Genomic DNA, 16,477 nt, shown 5'->3' with positions numbered 1-16,477 from the left:
GATGAGGAAGCACTTGTCTGAGGTTACTGCTACCAAGACGGGTCAACCAGTCATCAATTCTAAGGGCTCACATAATTTTTCCACAAGTGCTGAGTTTTTTGGGTTGTTTTCAATAAAAACATGTAATATAAAAAAAGTTTATTATTTTAGACATATTTGTCAGCTCCTTTGACTTAAAGATCAGATCACATTTTATCACAAATTTATTCCAAAAACTGTGAAATTCAAAAAGGTTGGAATGTGCACACTTTTTCTTGCCACTATGTCGAGATGTGTAAAAATGTGCCCTGAAGTGGTCACGTCACACTGGTTTTACATATATAATGTAATTCAACTTTGTCCTGTGGCCCCACAGGATCTAAGTCCAGCACTGTCAGACGTCAGGAAAATGTGTTACCAAATCAGAACAACAAACTTGTGTCGTATTGAGAAGAAGTACACGTATACTCTCCAGAAATTTCACGAAGCTCAGTTCACACAAGTAAAAGAGGTACAATTGTTTATTTCTGAAAACACTAGTGTGGAATGTTTATAGTATGTAACTTTTGGCGCCTTCATAAGCTCAAATTCTGTATTACAACAAAAGAACAGAGCCGCCACTTCAACATGACATAGGCTATGCATGTTATGCCCCTTATATGTAATTCTACAACATTTTTATTATGTTTTGAAGGAAATGCTTCATTTCCTGGCCTCATTTGCCGTGCGCCACTAACCGGGCCAGCGTGGGAAATGAACAGGGCATTCACTAAATAAGATACTGATAAATACGGCAAGATGTTAGAGGAGCTGAATGACTTAATCACCTTTGTGTCATCTCCTCTAGCAGTGGCTTGGGTGAAAATGCCTTTTTTTTTTAAATAAAAGAAGTTGTGAATTATAGATTTAAGTGACTACTAGTATTTTTGTTGGTTTTCACATAATTTTCTGCTTCATCTAATCATCCATTTCCTTTACCGATTATCCTCACTAGGGTCGCGGGCTGCTGGAGCCTATCCCAGCTATCTTCGTGCGGGAGGCGGGGTACACCCTGAACCGGTCGCCAGCCAATCGCAGGGCACATAGAAACAAACAATCATTCGCACTCACATTCACACCTACGGGTAATTCAGAGTCTTCAATCAACCTACCACGGATGTTTTTGGGATGTGGGAGGAAACCGGAGTACCTGGAGAAAACCCACCCAGGCACGGGGAGAACATGCAAATTCCACACAGGCGGGGCTGGGATTTGAACCTAGGTCACGAGAACTGTGAGGCAGCTGTGCTAACCAGCCGGCTAATTTTCTGCTTTGTTTGCTTTAATTAGGCACTGAGTGACTTGCAGAAATTCCAAGACCTGGTGAAGGAAGTGACACTGTATTCCTGTAGCAGCTTCCTGTCAGATCGTGTGTGCATTTTTATAGTCTTGAGGTATTTGTACCCAAATGTATCAGGCTTTTTTTTTATGTAGGTTTTTATTTGTCTGTTACAGATAGCGACAAACTAAGTGAAATCCAAGTTCTGTTGGGGATTAACAAAGGCTTCTTCTGTCACCGCCTCAACTGGTATGTTTTCTTGTGTAGTTTTCAGTTGTGTTTCCAATAAATGTTTCACATTAGCTCAGTTGATCCCCCTGCATTTCACACCCACACAGCTTCATCCGACTTGTTGACTATTTGGTGGTCAACACCTTGCACACGCTGTTTGTGAGTGCAGTGGACAAGCTTCTGGCTGCGTTCAAAGAGCAGCTTAGTCAAACCCCCAGCCATGATATCATTCAAACCTGGGGCCAGCAGCTAGAGACTGATGCAAACCCAACTGAGGAAAAGGTGGATCGAAAGGTAGGGCATTACTTCTGTACCACTGACTCCACTTTTTAAAAAATTATATATGTGTGTATATATATATATATATATATATATATATATATATATATATATATATATATACACACACACACACACACACACACACACACACACACACACAGTGGGTACGGAAAGTATTCAGACCCTATTAAATTTTTCACTTGTTGTTGTATTGCAGCCATTTGCTAAAATCATTTAAGTTCATTTTTTCCGCATTAATGTACACACAGCACCCCTTATTGACAGAAGAAAACTGAATTGTTTAAATTTTTGCAGATTTATTAAAAAAGAAAAACTGAAATACCACGCAGCCATAAGTATGCAGGCCCTTTTCTCAGTATTTATGCAGCCCTATGGGGGGCACAAGCCAGTCCAAACTGTAGGCTGGTACCAAGCCCTGATAAATGCTGAGGCTTGCGTCAGGAAGGGCATCCGGCTTAAAACTTTGCCAAACAAATATGAGCGTTCATCTAAAGAATTCCATACCGGATCGGTCGTGCCCCGGGTTACCAACGTCCGGCCCCGGCACCGTTAACCTGCACGCCGCCGGTGGGAATTCAGCTACTGTGGGTCGAAGACGAAGGAGTGGTGGAAAGCGGGATCTTCGGCAGAAAGAGAAGAGGAAAGCACAGAGCCTAGAATTGAATGTGGGGACTTCAAATGTAGGGACTATGATAGGAAAATCTCGGGAATTGGTTTACATGATGATTCGGAGAAAGGTTGATATATTGTGTGTCCAGGAGACCAGGTGGAAAGGCAGTAATGATAGAAGTTTAGGGGCAGGGTTTAAATTATTTTACCATGGTGTAGATGAAAAGAGAAATTGAGTTGGGGTTATTTTAAAGGAAGAGTTGGCTAAGAATGTCTTGGAGGTGAAAAGAGTATCAGATTGAGAGATGAGGCTGAAAGTTGAAATTGAGGATGTTATGTATAATGTGATTAGCGGCTATGCCCCAGGATGTGACCCAGAGGTGAAAGAGAGATTCTGGAAGGAGCTAGACGAGCATCCCAGACAGAGAGAGAGTCGTGATTGGTGCAGATTGCAATAGACATGTTGGTGAAGGAAATGGGGGTGATGAAGAAGTGATGGGTAGATACAGCATCCAGGAAAGGAAATTGGAGGGACATAGTGTGGTAGACTTTGCAAAAAGGATGGAAATGGCTGGAGTGAACACTTTTTTCCAGAGGCTGGAACATAGGGTAACCTACAAGAGCGGAGGTAGAAGCACGCAAGTGGATTAAATCTTGTGCAGACGATGTAATCTGAAGGAGTTTACCGACTGTAAGGTAGTGGTAGGGGAGAGTGTGGCTAACCAGCATAGGATGGTGGTGTGTAAAGTGAATCTGGTGGTGGGGAGGAAGATTAAGAAGACAAAGGCAGAGCAGAGAACCATGTGGTGGAAGCTGAGAAAGGAAGAGTGTTGTGCGACTTTTCGAGAAGAAGTGAGACAGGCTCTCGGTGGACAGGAGGAGCTTCCAGAAGACTGGACCACTACAGCCAAAGTGATCAGAAAAACAGGCAGGAGAGTACTTGGTGTATCATCTGGGAGGAAATGAGAGAAGGAGACTTGGTGGTGGAACCTCAAAGTACAGGAAATCATACAAGGAAAGAGGTTAGCAAAGAAGTGGGACACTGAGAGGACTGAGGAGAGGATTGAGATGTGACGTAGGGCAAAGGTAGAGGGACAAAGGTCAAACAAGAGGCATGTGATGACATGTATGCCAGGTTGGACACTAAAGTAGGAGAAAAGGATCTATTCAGGTTGGTCAGACAGAGGGATGGATGATCAGAAGGAATGGACAGCACCCGAGTTAAATATATGAGTGTCACAGCAAAGGGTCTGAATACTTATGGCTGTGTGATATTTCAGTTTTTCTTTTTTAATAAATCGGCAAAGATTTCAACAATTCCGTTTTTTTTCTGTCACTATTGGGTGCTCTGTGTGTATATTAATGAGCAAAAAAAATGAACTTAAATGATTTTAACAAATGGCTGCAATATAACAAAGTGTGACAAACTTAGGGGGGTCTGAAAACTTTCCGTACCCACTGTATATGTACCCAAGTAAAAAGCTTTATTATGTGTGTCTTAATAGGCTGGGGAGTCCGAATCTTCCCAGAGCAAACCAATGTTGATCAGTGAACTTGTACTAGACACAAATGCGCTGTCCTACAAACCCTCTGAGGAGAATTTTCAGGTTAAAAAGAAAGATTGATTCAGGAACCATTTTATACAAACTGAAACTAAACTTCCAAGTAGAATAAATATTTTTTCTTTCCTATAGGAGACTGTTGCAGAGATCATTGGGAAGTTCCAGAAAACTGTGTTGTCAGTTGAAACACTAACAGCAGATCCAGATTTTATTTTACTGTTAAGTCACGAGTCTTTTCAGGTAGAAAAATAACACTCGACTGTGTTTATGTCACAGTTGTTGTTATGCTGTCTGCATTTTGGGAATTATTTTTTGGTCTTTTCGAAATTTATTTTTAGATACCACTTTGTAATTTAATGTGTGTCTGTTAACTTTCAGAGTCAATATAGAGATGCTCCCAGTTTGGAATCGGTCATTGAAAATGATGGATACATTAAAAGTATCTGTCAAAAAATTAAGGTCATTGACACTTCACATTAGTTCGAGTTGGAAGTAACACTCCAGTTGACACTGTGTGTTTTTTCTTCTCTTCAGGAATCACTGCAGTTCACATTTGAAGCTGCACAAGTGTGCTCATGCATGTTTGAGCGTTTTCAGCTGTTTTACAAGGAGAATGAAAGTCTAGATTTGAATGCTCTACGACAACAAGATCACGGTAAAGGCTAGAGTACATGATTATAATTTTTTATCTGAAGTGGTCAATACTGGCGCCTGACACACGAGAAGTTTTAATCTTGGGCTCAGACATTTCTTTGAGATCATTATCTCCCTGTGCTTGCATAGGTTCACTCTAATGTTAACTACTTTGTTGAACAGGTTTGGAGTTTTTTAGAACATCACTGGACTTGTACCACAATGAGCATGAAGAAGCTGTGGCTCTCCAGCCACAGAGACATCTTGGCCTCCTCCTTGTGGACAAAACAGAGATGAAAGAGATGCTCATCTCTTCTCCTCTCCGCTGTCTAAAGGTCAGAACAGTGCACGATCTTACTGTCCACGCAAACACAAATACAGTGTCCATTTACAATACAGCCTAATTATTAGTGAATGGGGCAATAATGCGATGGTAATTTTCGCTTCTCTTTTATAGGTCATTAATGAAATACTGACACAGCAGGCCAAGCGGAAGTTAAAAGCTGTCATGGCAGAAGCTGGTGAAGCTCAATTTAAACTAGAACTCAGTCCCACTACAACAACCGAGTTAGCCAGCTACCTTACTTTCCTTGATGAGATACCAGAGAGGGTAAAATTTGTTAATGTGTATATGTTGATAAACAAATCATAAGAAAACATTTCTTTTCTCCTTCTTTCTCATTCTTTCTTTCTTTCTTTTTCGGTTCACAGATGAAAGTGCTGGAGCAAGAACAGGAGACAGTGTGTCAGATGTACAATCTGATCAACCTATCCTCACTTCCTGTCACAGCTGACGATGTGGCCTTTGCTTCCATGGAGCCTTACATGAACTCATTACACACTATGATCAATGATGCAATGTTTGACAGGTACAAAATGATGGACAAGTTTTCCAAGTCTCTGCAGATAGACATAAAAGATCTGAACCAAAAAGTCAAGAAAATCAAAGAAAAGTCACAGGTATGTTGAGAACTTACATTTTGTCTTAAAGGTCCCATATTTTGGCTATTTAGACTTCCATAGAGTGACTCTTTAACATGGACGTAGAATCAAATTGTCAATTTCACTTAAAAAAACACCATAGTTTTGTTTTGTCATTGCCTTTCTTCTGATTGGTTGCCTCCATGTAGAAGACTCATTTGTGAGAGCACACGTGTCTGTTATGTTGACAGTGCTGGCTCGGGAGCGGCGAGGTAGGCGGAGATCTTGTGGTTAGTAGATCGTAGATAAGCTTAAGAAATTCGAATGACCTGATTTCAGGCTTTTCGGCAGAAAAATGTCTGGAAATCGGGAATGCGCAGGCGATCTTAATTCATATTTCACATGTTTCCTGAGGCACCATAGAGCCAAGATTACTTCCCAAGTACTAGGAAAAGTTGGTTTGGCAAAATATGGCACCTTTAAATTTCAAAAGTGATCACATTGAATGTATCTTTGATTTGGTTGCCAAGTTTGGATGGGGTTCCCTGATGCATTTTTATCCTGTGTTCTGTTACCTGCCTACCAATGCCAATGCACTTATCTACGTGTAGGATCCACAAATCCTGGAAGTCACTGCTGATTTTTCCCAAGTGCGTCTTCTGCTTGGCGAGCTTCAGATTTCCATAGATGAGCTGCAAGCCCAGGCCTCCGCATATACTTCCTACCAGAAACAATTCAAGGTAATGCACACATTAAGGAAAACATCTGAAAATCAAGCCATAATAATTTCCCTAATCTAATGAATATGTGTTTATTACTTTACAAATATTTGGCTTTTAAACTTTTACTGAAGCTTTTCCTCTCGGGTTTCATAATTTCTTTCATCTGCGGCTACTTTTATTTTGAAGCTTCTCTTCATGTCTCCCCTTCAATTGACACCCTCGCTTGCTTCACTTTTCTTTCCGGATGCTCCTTTTGTGGTTGCATCTTGTCCTCTTTCTTAAGTCAATTTAAGGTTATAGGCAGGTTTTGGTGACTACACACTTATTATTATTATTATTACCGGTATTATTATTATTACAATAATAATTTCCTTTGTTTAACCAGGTAAGGCAATTCAGAATCAGAATCATCTTTATTTGCCAAGTATGTCCAAAAACACACAAGGAATTTGTCTCCGGTAGTTGGAGCCGCTCGAGTACAACAACAGACAGTCAATTGACAGAGAACACTTTGGAGACATAAAGACATTGACAAAAAAAACAGTCACTGAGCAGTAAAGGGTTGCTAGTTATCTGGTAATGCCGGTACATTTTTATTTTTTATTTTTATTTTTATTTTTTTGACAATTGTGCAAAAAGATTCAGAGTCCTCTAGCACTTAGAGCAATTCGAATTACTAATATTGCAATAGTCTGGTGCAATGACCATTGTGCAAAGGGCGCCGAGACTTCAAGGAGTGTATACGGTTTAAAGTGACGAGTAGTGCGATCATCTGGGACAATGTTGGTTGTGCAAATGTTGCAGATACTCCTCAATCAGTGTGAAAATGGAGCAAATGCTACTCTGGCATGAGTGGCCAGTATATGCAAATAGTGCAGCATGTCGAGACAACTACAGTGAGTGCACGAGTAATGTATGATTGGCCCCACAGAAATGTGACAACAAACTCAAGTCAAAAACAGTTGAGAACAGTTTCTCATTTACAATGCTATTACTACTACGACTACTACTACTACTATTAATAATAATAATAATAAAAAAATGTTGATAATATAATGAGCCGGCACGGTGGTCGACTGGTTAGCACATCTGCCTCACAGTTCTGGGGGCCGGGGTTCGATTCCAATCCCCGTCTGTGTGGAGTTTGCATCTTCTCCCCGTGCCTGGGTGGGTTTTCTCCGGGCACTCCAGTTTCCTCCCACATCCCAAAAACATGCGTGGTAGGTTGACTGAAGATTCTAAATTGCCCGTAGGTGTGAGTGTGAATGGTTGTTTGTTTCTATGTGCCCTGCAATTGGCTGGCGACTGGTTCAGGATGTACCTCGCCTCCCGCCCACAGATGGCTGGGATAGGCTCCAGCAGCCCGCGACCCTAGTGAGGATAAGCGGTAAAGGAAATGTATGGATGGATAATATAACGAATAAAATTTCCACAGTGCTTTTCTTAACGCTCAGTACCTATAGAGATAATTGTGCAGTTTTTGCATTACTAAGACTGTCCCACTCTACAGTGTATATGTTTAGTTCTCCATTACAAAGTGTTAGGCCTTCACTATAACCAGTTAGCTGCACTTCTATCAAAGGTTTTGGAAAGAAATTTGAACACAGCAGTTTCTGCGGTTTGCCCACCCCCCAGTTTATTTGGGCAGCTGTGGCTGAGTTGGTAGAGCGGGTCATCTGTATGCCCAAGCGTTCTTGGGCAAGACACTAAACCCTAATTTGCTCCCAGTGGGCCTGCCAGCGCCTTGCATGGCAGCAACCACCGATTAGTGTATGAATGTGTGTGTGAATGTGACACTTTGTAAAGCGCTTTGGGCACTGTGATGGTGTAGATAAAGTGTTATATAATTGCAGTCCATTTACCATTTGATTAATTAAATAATTTACTTAAGAAAGTATGCGTCTCAATAGTTTTGTTTGCTTTTGCTTAATCAGGTGCCCTGGTCCAAGTATTTGATCCTTACTAAATCATATAGTATAATAACTGCGCAAGTCATGTAATTAAATTCTAACCAACCACAATTCCTACCAACTTTATACCATTTTTCTGTGAATGCTGTAATAAATTTAGTTGGAGGTGACCAAATTTGATGACCTGGATGAGCTAAAAGCAGAGTTTCGGCTGAAGAAGCTTCTGTGGGACTGTATGGAAGAATGGGACTTATTGCAAGATGGATGGCGACAGGTGAGGCACTCTTAAATAAAATGCATGAAGCAATATGGCGATACTTCAAATGCTACTTACTGTATATCCATTAATCTTCATTCATTTGTGTGTTTGTTACATCTTCAGACCATGCTTGAGAAACTGGACCTGGAACAGTTAAACTCGCAAATCAACAAATACACCAAGTACATCAACCAAATGGAGAAAGGCTTGCCACGTAATAATGTAGTGCCATGTCTTAAGGACAAGGTTGAACTTATGAAACTGAGGGTGGGTGTGCAGTAAATAACCATTGTCATGCTCCTCCATAAAACCATACCATATGTGGATTTCCATTCCAATGGATTACCGTAATTTCTCGTGTATAATGCGCACCCATGTATAATACGCACCCCCAAAGTTGACCTCAGAATTCTGGAAAACGCTTCTACCTATGCATAATGCATTTTTACAATGCATGATTTTGCTTCTACTCATATGATCAAAACATGAAGTATTTTCTGTATTTTGTTAAGCACTTTATTTGAACACGTAATCCTTTTTTTAATTTACTTGCTCTTATTTTGAAATTCACAGCCCTACTTTTATTTAGTAAGTGAGAAAACACACAGTTGTGCTCATATGTTTGATTATTAATTTGTAAGATGGGTGCAATTCTTTAAAGAAAGCATAAAGGGCCAGGCGAAACATTAAATTTTATTTTAACGGGAGTCAAATTAAACCATCAAGTATTTCAGAAAAGCATTATCATTAAACAAAACATAACCATAATGAAATTAATGATGGTTGTTGTTCAGTCATCAGGTGAAAGTTTTTTTCCGTTTGTCCCTATACCTATGTATAATGCGCACTATTGACGTTTGACAATTTTTTGGGGGAAAAAATGCGCATGATGCACAAAAAATTACGATACTTCCTATTGACAAATGGTGAGCTGGTTATTCACCTGGTGATTGAGATATACATATTCCCGTTCAGGTGCCTGTGATCACAGACTTGCGTAACCCATGTATGAAACCGGAACACTGGAGGAACCTGGAATCTGTTGTGGGGAGCTCCTTGAATGTGGAGCAGCTCACTGTGGCTGTTATGGAGGAACTCAATGTATTCTCCTATGGCACAGAGATACAGGAGGTCTCACCTAACTTCTCTTTTGCTTGCTTGTTGTTCAACCTAAACATTTTATATTTCAGTAAATTGTGGGACATCTATCTATATGATGTCTTTATTTATGGTCCATCCAGACTACGAATTTTTTAAAATTTAATCCAGTATTTTAATGATCTTTCAATGTTTGATATAACTGTTGCACATTGAAAAATTTTAGGTGTCAGCACAGGCTTCAGGGGAAGCATCAGTGGAGACCATTATTAATAAGGTGGGTGAAAAGGGGACTTCATGTTTTCTTCTTCTTCACAGATGTTCATTGCCTTTCTTCTTTTGGACGGTTGGCAAACCATCTTATTTGTGAATCACCAAGTTTATTAACAACAAAAGATATTAAATAACTGAAAAAAATGCTAATTTACTGGTCGCACATGCCAGCGTAGATGGAAAAAAACGCAAATTTCAAGGGCAAATTGTGAGCATTTTGGGGCAGTCTGGAGTCCATTGAAAAATAATAGAATGGCACAGGGATACAGACCTCCAAGGCCGCTTCATATATAGTAGATTACGGCTTCCTGTATATGACTGAATTTGATCATCAATATTCATGCATTATTCATTGAAAAATTGAGGACTACGGATGCACAATTTTACCCACTTGCCTTCTGAACACATGATTCTAAATATAGAGCCAATATTGACCATAATCTTTTTTTTTTTTTTTTTTTTTGCAACAACACACGGTAAATGCTGTAATTTTTTCTTAAATCTCTAATTCCATTTCTGTCCATTGGTTAGGGGATGGTGATTATTAGTGAATATTTTAGCGGTTTCGATTTTGATTAATCAGTCATTGAAAAGTGTCCCCTTGACATGTGGCGCATTTCGATCACCCTGCAGGTGGAGGATGTGTGGTGGACCACTACTTTCACTCTTTTGCAGCATGGTGACTCCAAAGAGGTCTTCATCTTGGGAGGCACAGATGATATTCAAGTAAACATGAACCACACATTCTGCTATGAAGTATATAATGTTTTTGATTCTTCTATTTTTTCTTTTTTTTTTTCTTGTTGAGGTACTCTTGGATGACAGCATTATCAATGTGGGTACAGCAGCATCTTCGCGTTATGTTGCTCCCATCAAAGCCAGAGTGGACAAACTCCTGTTGAGACTGATCCGCTTCAACCAAACTCTGGTAAAGGCTTGGAAAAATGAAAAGGGAAACAGTATTTTTTATCTGCCTCCATGAAGCTTAGAAAATATCTGTCTTCTAATACAGGAATATACTGTTTACTAGTAGCTTTCTCTAGTGGATGCAAAACAAAAAAGCCCAGATGCCTATAGAAATACTATGTTTGTAGTCTTTGAATGATCCATTGCAGTGCATGAATGGGACTAACTTTTTTTTTTTTTTATTTCATTTTTTTTTTAAACCATTTGTAAGATACAATTATAGCACCTCGTTATATCTACATCCTCTTCCTGCACAGGATGAGTGGCTTAACTGCCAACGAAACTGGCTATATTTAGAAAGTATTTTCTTAGCCCCAGACATCAAGAGGCAGCTCCCTGCTGAGTCCAAAATGTTTCTCAAAGTGGACAAGTCATGGAAAGCCATTATGGCTAAGGTCAAAAAGATGCCCAATGCACTCAAAGCGGCCACACAGCCTGGTAGGTAGCCATAGGTTAACTCATGGGAAAAAAAGATAGAGGTACACATATCAAAAATACGTTTGTATGCATTTAAACAAAATATACACCCTTAAAGATTATCTTATACTACACAGATCTCTTGGAAACATTTCAAGAAAATAATGTTCTTTTGGAAACGATACAAAAGTGTCTTGAAGACTACCTGGAGTCCAAGAGAGTTATATTCCCCAGGTATGCACATTTTTTATTTGTTACAAATTAAAGATGTGACCCTTATAATTCATTATAATATGTATTTGGCCTTAATGTAATATGTATTTATGCAGTAAATATTTCATTTACCAGAATGACTGACATGAGTGTTGGATACTTTGTAATGTTTCCTCTGTTTGTCCTTTACAGATTCTACTTTTTATCCAATGATGAATTGCTTAAAATTTTGGCACAGACAAGAAACCCCCAGGCAGTGCAGCCTCACTTGAGAAAATGCTTTGATGCAATTACACACCTTGAGTTTGCGTTAGTGTCTGACCAGTCAACTACTGGGCCAGCTACACTGGAGCCTGGAGAACAGGAGAAGGTCTACACCAAGGACATCTTGAATATGGTTTCCCCTGAAGGAGAGAAGGTCAGCTGTGGTTACATTGAAGCCTGTCAGTCTGTTTATGGCTAAGTGACTTAAGGGGGGCAGGTTAAATACTGGGTGTGGATGCAAAAGAAGTAAATTGATTGAACTGAGATGTTACTGTGCTTCTCGAGGTGCCCTTAAGCATGGCACAGAGATCCCACACTGCTCTTATCTCTCCTTAGTGTGAAAAGAAATTGAAGCTCAGGTCGAAGGGACAATAGATGCCAATGTCTGTTGTTTTCCCGAACCTTTTCAGTTTATCGAAAATAGTCTGGCATCTGTTTCTATTACTGACTGTTTATTAAAAAATAATAAGAAGAATAATCAAAATCTTACGATGTTGTTGCCGAAATTGTCCTGCTGCCCATAGCAAATTAAATGCAATCAGGGTTTAGTCAAGTGAAGCCATTTAGATTGTCCTAAAATATATCATTTGCTGCAAGTTATTTCCGCAAATATTCCTCTTAGCACCTGTTTCTGCTCTTGGTTGCCTGCATTGTACTCTGACAGTCTGAGCTCTCTTGGACACTGCGGGATAATGACACCTGTTACAATTTCTGTAACAACAGAGGCAAACCATTTCTCAGGCCAGTAGTCAGAAGCCACTTTAGCATGTCCAGATTGCTCTGTCAGACATGATGTATGGTAGCTTTGATTACAAGGGCTATCTCGCCTGTAATCTTTTGATCACGTCAAGCGAATACGTACTGTTTAAAATGGACACGTTTCACATATCACTGCTATAACAATTGATATTGTCCTTTTATGTGCAAGTGTAGGTGGGTTTAACAAAAGGTCTGAAGGCAAGAGGCAATGTGGAAGATTGGCTTTGCAAGGTGGAGGAGGCCATGTTCAACTCACTCCGACAGCTCAGCAAGGCTTCTATAGCCGACTACCAAGTAACGTCAAGGGAGGAATGGGTGGTGTCTGGGTATCCTTCTCAGGTATACGTACACACACACGTACACACACACGCACACACACACACACACACACACACACACAGTTTATATAGTTACAGTAACCATCATTAAATTTTTTTATACCCAAACTTGAGCTGGCTCACTGGCCCCCCAGGTTTTCTCAGAAAAGTGAGAAATTGATCAAACATACATTCAATCAAACAAACTGTCTGTTTCAGTAATGCAAGTAAATATTGAAAAGCATTTGATGTATAGGCCTGTGCATGTTTTATAAGAAAGTGTCCTAAACTATTTTTAACTGTATTATGAAAAGTTTGTTTTCTGTGGTTGCTCACAGTCCTCTATTCCTGCGGTGTATCCTTCACAGGATTTCCTTTAGATTTTCCTTTGGTGCACCGTAATTTCCCATGTATAATGTGCATTCCCCCCATATATATGCATATGCATATATATATATATATATATATGCATATGCATATATATATATAGATATGCATATATATATATATATATATATATATATATATATATATATATATATATATATATACACACACACACCTTCTCAAGTTTATCCTCTCTCCATCCTACTCTTCCCCTACCCAGCTCTCATTGTTTATCAGATGTTTTTTGTGGCATTTTTAATCAGCGTTTTTGTGTGTGTGTGTGGTTTTCCATCAGGTGGTGTTGATAATTTCCCAGATGATGTGGTGCAGGGACATGGAAGCTTGTTTGGAGGGAAATCATGACCACTTTGCTGCCTTACAGAAATTTGAATACACCAACTTTGATGTAAACGACAGTAGCTACTTTTTCCTGATTATTTTAAAAAAACATTTAAACAAAATCTACCTGTCCAGTATTGACTACGCTTGTATTTTTCAGAGGTTAAATGCTCTCGCAGCTTTGGTCAGAGGGAAACTACCTACTTTACACCGTAATATCATCACTGCCCTCATCACCATTGATGTGCATGCCCGTGACATTGTGACAGATTTAGTCGGGCAGAAGGTGGAGTACTGGCATACACACGGACTCAAACATGCAGGCGATAAAGCATCTTACTTTTTTTATTTGGCTGAGTACAAGTTTCATTCATAGCCTGTGTCTTTTCATAGCATTTAATATATGTGGTCAAGTAGTAACTTCAGCCGTTCTTTTTTAGGTGGACTGCGGGTCTAACTTTGAATGGCAGAGACAATTACGCTACTACTGGGATCTTGATCTGGACAACTGTATAGCCTGCATGGCCCTATCCACTTATATTTATGGCTATGAATACCTAGGAGCCTGTCCTAGGCTGGTCATCACTCCACTTACGGTAACACAGGCTACATAATACGCACATGCATAAAACAGGAGTCATATAAGAATAGCCACAGAAGGTGTAGGGCATGTTGAGCTGTGTGACTGTTTAGTACTTAAATTACACCACAGTGTTCATGGATATGAACTATAAATTGTCCAAGCTTAAATAAATGATAAAATACAATGTGGCCTTCTAGTTAAAATGTCTTAACTGCAAACAAACGTTTTATCAAGTTGTTTTGAATGAAAGTTGAGTATGTACTGAATACACAGTATACAGCCCAGTCTATACATGACAATAACAACGCTTATTATACATGAGAGGGAACAACAGTTCAGAAAAAAGGATAAACGTCCCTTACAGTTTCTGTGTGCACATTTGCACCTAATCTCTCACCATGCCTCTTAACAATATGGTGGATGAGGCAGAAGGAAGGTCCATGGTTCGATTCCAGCTTTGGCATATTTTACAGCTGACTTTCTCTGTGGAGTTTGTTCTCCTGGTATCTGGGTGGTGTTAATTTCCAGTCAGCTTCACTGACCAAAGTTCTGAAACAAGATCTGGATCCACAGCTTTTTGGGGTGGGGTTAAATGCAGAGAATAGATTTTGCCATACGTTGTATATGTGACAAATTGTGTACCTTTTGCCTTTACTTTTTACTCTTACCTTATCTAAATGTATCCACATGTAGGATCGATGCTATTTGTGTTTAATGGGAGCCCTCCAGCTGGACTTGGGAGGTGCTCCAGCTGGACCTGCAGGGACAGGGAAAACGGAGACTACGAAGGACTTGGCTAAAGCCTTGGCGATTCAGTGTGTGGTCTTCAACTGTTCTGATGGACTCGACTACAAGGTGCAATGTCACTAATTGTATTTTTGTATTCTTTCTAACATCTTTGCTTTAAATGGATATAAAGTAAACATCCCCTATTAAATGTGATTTATTTTAAAGTGTAAATAAAATAAATGTGGATGAGAAGATTTTTATACTTATACTTTTATACTGAAATAAAACATTTACTTCTCTTAACAAAAGCAATTAATCAGGAAAATTAACCACATTCAAACAAATGATAAATAGTGGTGTGTACACCTGACAGCAATTCAACTGAGTTGGATGAGGCCCAAATAAAACGGGAAATAAAAGCAGGAAATTTCTACTTGCAGCTGACTGAAAAGTACCAATCACAAGAAGGTTAAAAGCTATTTCGAAAGCACTAAAGACATGACACCGTGTTCCAGTGATGAAAAAAAAAAAAAAAAGGGCTATGTACAAGAGATTTGCAATCACATGGATTTGGAGCACATTTTCAAGTGGACAACTAAATGTGTTAGCTCTATTCACTGTTGCAGGCTCACAATTACTGCATGTATTATATGGTCCTGTTAGATGGCACTGTTGCCAAAGCAATCAAGGCTTATGCCTTTCTCCATTTCATCATACTGAACTAATGAGATGCTGTACGTTGTTGTGTATCTTATTTTTTCCTGCAACTTCCTGCCCTTCTAGTTATGACGACAGCATCAGCCTAAGGCTTCAATACATTAATTTGTAAATTTATAGAAATAATCAGTTGACAAATACCCATCGGTTGACAAATACCCATTCAGCTAATATTTCCATCAATATACACAATTTTCAAAATTTTTCAAAATATGCTGTGTTAGTATTCTTACAATGTCGGTATGATTGACATCAAATACAATTTTTTGAGCATCAATTATATTATTAAATCAGGATTTTATTGAACGAAACCACAACAATGACAATAGTTTTTTTTGTCACCTGATTTCACAAAGCAACAGCAAAAACTCCAATACTGGAGCATTACATTACATTATCACAAATAAAATGTATTATTTAAAAAAATCTTTCCAATCAGGTTGCATGTTAAGATGAAGCCCCTCTTCGATATCACCTTAATTCTCTCCTATTGGCTGGAGAAAAGTCCAGGGTATACGCCGCCTCTCACCCAAAGTCAGCTGGGATAGGCTCTAGCTTACCCGTGACCCAAATGAGGATAATTGAGATAGAAAATGAATAGATGGATGACACTCTCTTATCCATTGAAATGGTATGTCATTAGATAGTTTCTGCCTGTTTCTCATTTGATTATGCAAGTGTTGCTATTTTCAGGTATACTGCCATCCAACGAAGTGTAAAATGGCCCCAGTAAAACTAAATCTCAAATGTTTATTCAACTTTAATCATATGTACATAATTATTTTGTACACAGTGTGGAGTCCATTCATCCATTTTTGTTATTGCTTACACTGTTCAGGGCAAGGAGCGGGGTAGACCTTGACTGGTCCGCAGCCAGTCAGGGCACATACAAACGACCATTCGTACCTACTGTCTGTTTAGAGTTTTAACCGCTAAATGAACTAAAAAAAAAAAAAACGTTTTTTGGA

At 39.3% G+C, this 16,477-nt stretch overlaps 1 protein-coding gene across 1 annotated transcript in view; it reads left to right on the top strand.

Annotated features, from left to right (window-relative positions):
* dnah6 (dynein, axonemal, heavy chain 6) overlaps positions 1-16,477 on the top strand; it is a 62,170-nt gene that overhangs the window by 3,921 nt on the left and 41,772 nt on the right. Inside the window, exons 5-30 of the mRNA XM_061679043.1 lie at positions 356-490; positions 1,309-1,387; positions 1,474-1,546; positions 1,636-1,822; positions 3,946-4,047; positions 4,135-4,242; positions 4,381-4,461; positions 4,537-4,657; positions 4,819-4,970; positions 5,093-5,245; positions 5,347-5,595; positions 6,168-6,296; positions 8,349-8,462; positions 8,571-8,714; positions 9,423-9,578; positions 9,772-9,822; positions 10,452-10,544; positions 10,627-10,746; positions 11,042-11,222; positions 11,339-11,435; positions 11,607-11,832; positions 12,612-12,776; positions 13,437-13,547; positions 13,641-13,766; positions 13,921-14,076; positions 14,757-14,918. Coding sequence (XP_061535027.1) covers positions 356-490; positions 1,309-1,387; positions 1,474-1,546; positions 1,636-1,822; positions 3,946-4,047; positions 4,135-4,242; positions 4,381-4,461; positions 4,537-4,657; positions 4,819-4,970; positions 5,093-5,245; positions 5,347-5,595; positions 6,168-6,296; positions 8,349-8,462; positions 8,571-8,714; positions 9,423-9,578; positions 9,772-9,822; positions 10,452-10,544; positions 10,627-10,746; positions 11,042-11,222; positions 11,339-11,435; positions 11,607-11,832; positions 12,612-12,776; positions 13,437-13,547; positions 13,641-13,766; positions 13,921-14,076; positions 14,757-14,918 — 3,471 coding nt within the window. The remainder of the gene's footprint in view (positions 1-355; positions 491-1,308; positions 1,388-1,473; positions 1,547-1,635; positions 1,823-3,945; positions 4,048-4,134; positions 4,243-4,380; positions 4,462-4,536; positions 4,658-4,818; positions 4,971-5,092; positions 5,246-5,346; positions 5,596-6,167; positions 6,297-8,348; positions 8,463-8,570; positions 8,715-9,422; positions 9,579-9,771; positions 9,823-10,451; positions 10,545-10,626; positions 10,747-11,041; positions 11,223-11,338; positions 11,436-11,606; positions 11,833-12,611; positions 12,777-13,436; positions 13,548-13,640; positions 13,767-13,920; positions 14,077-14,756; positions 14,919-16,477) is intronic.

The sequence above is a fragment of the Phycodurus eques genome, chromosome 6, assembly GCF_024500275.1.
Source record: "Phycodurus eques isolate BA_2022a chromosome 6, UOR_Pequ_1.1, whole genome shotgun sequence".
Taxonomy (NCBI): Eukaryota; Metazoa; Chordata; class Actinopteri; order Syngnathiformes; family Syngnathidae; genus Phycodurus; species Phycodurus eques.
Note: the sequence above shows the minus strand (reverse complement) of the source record. Positions and strands in the feature narration are given on the sequence as shown.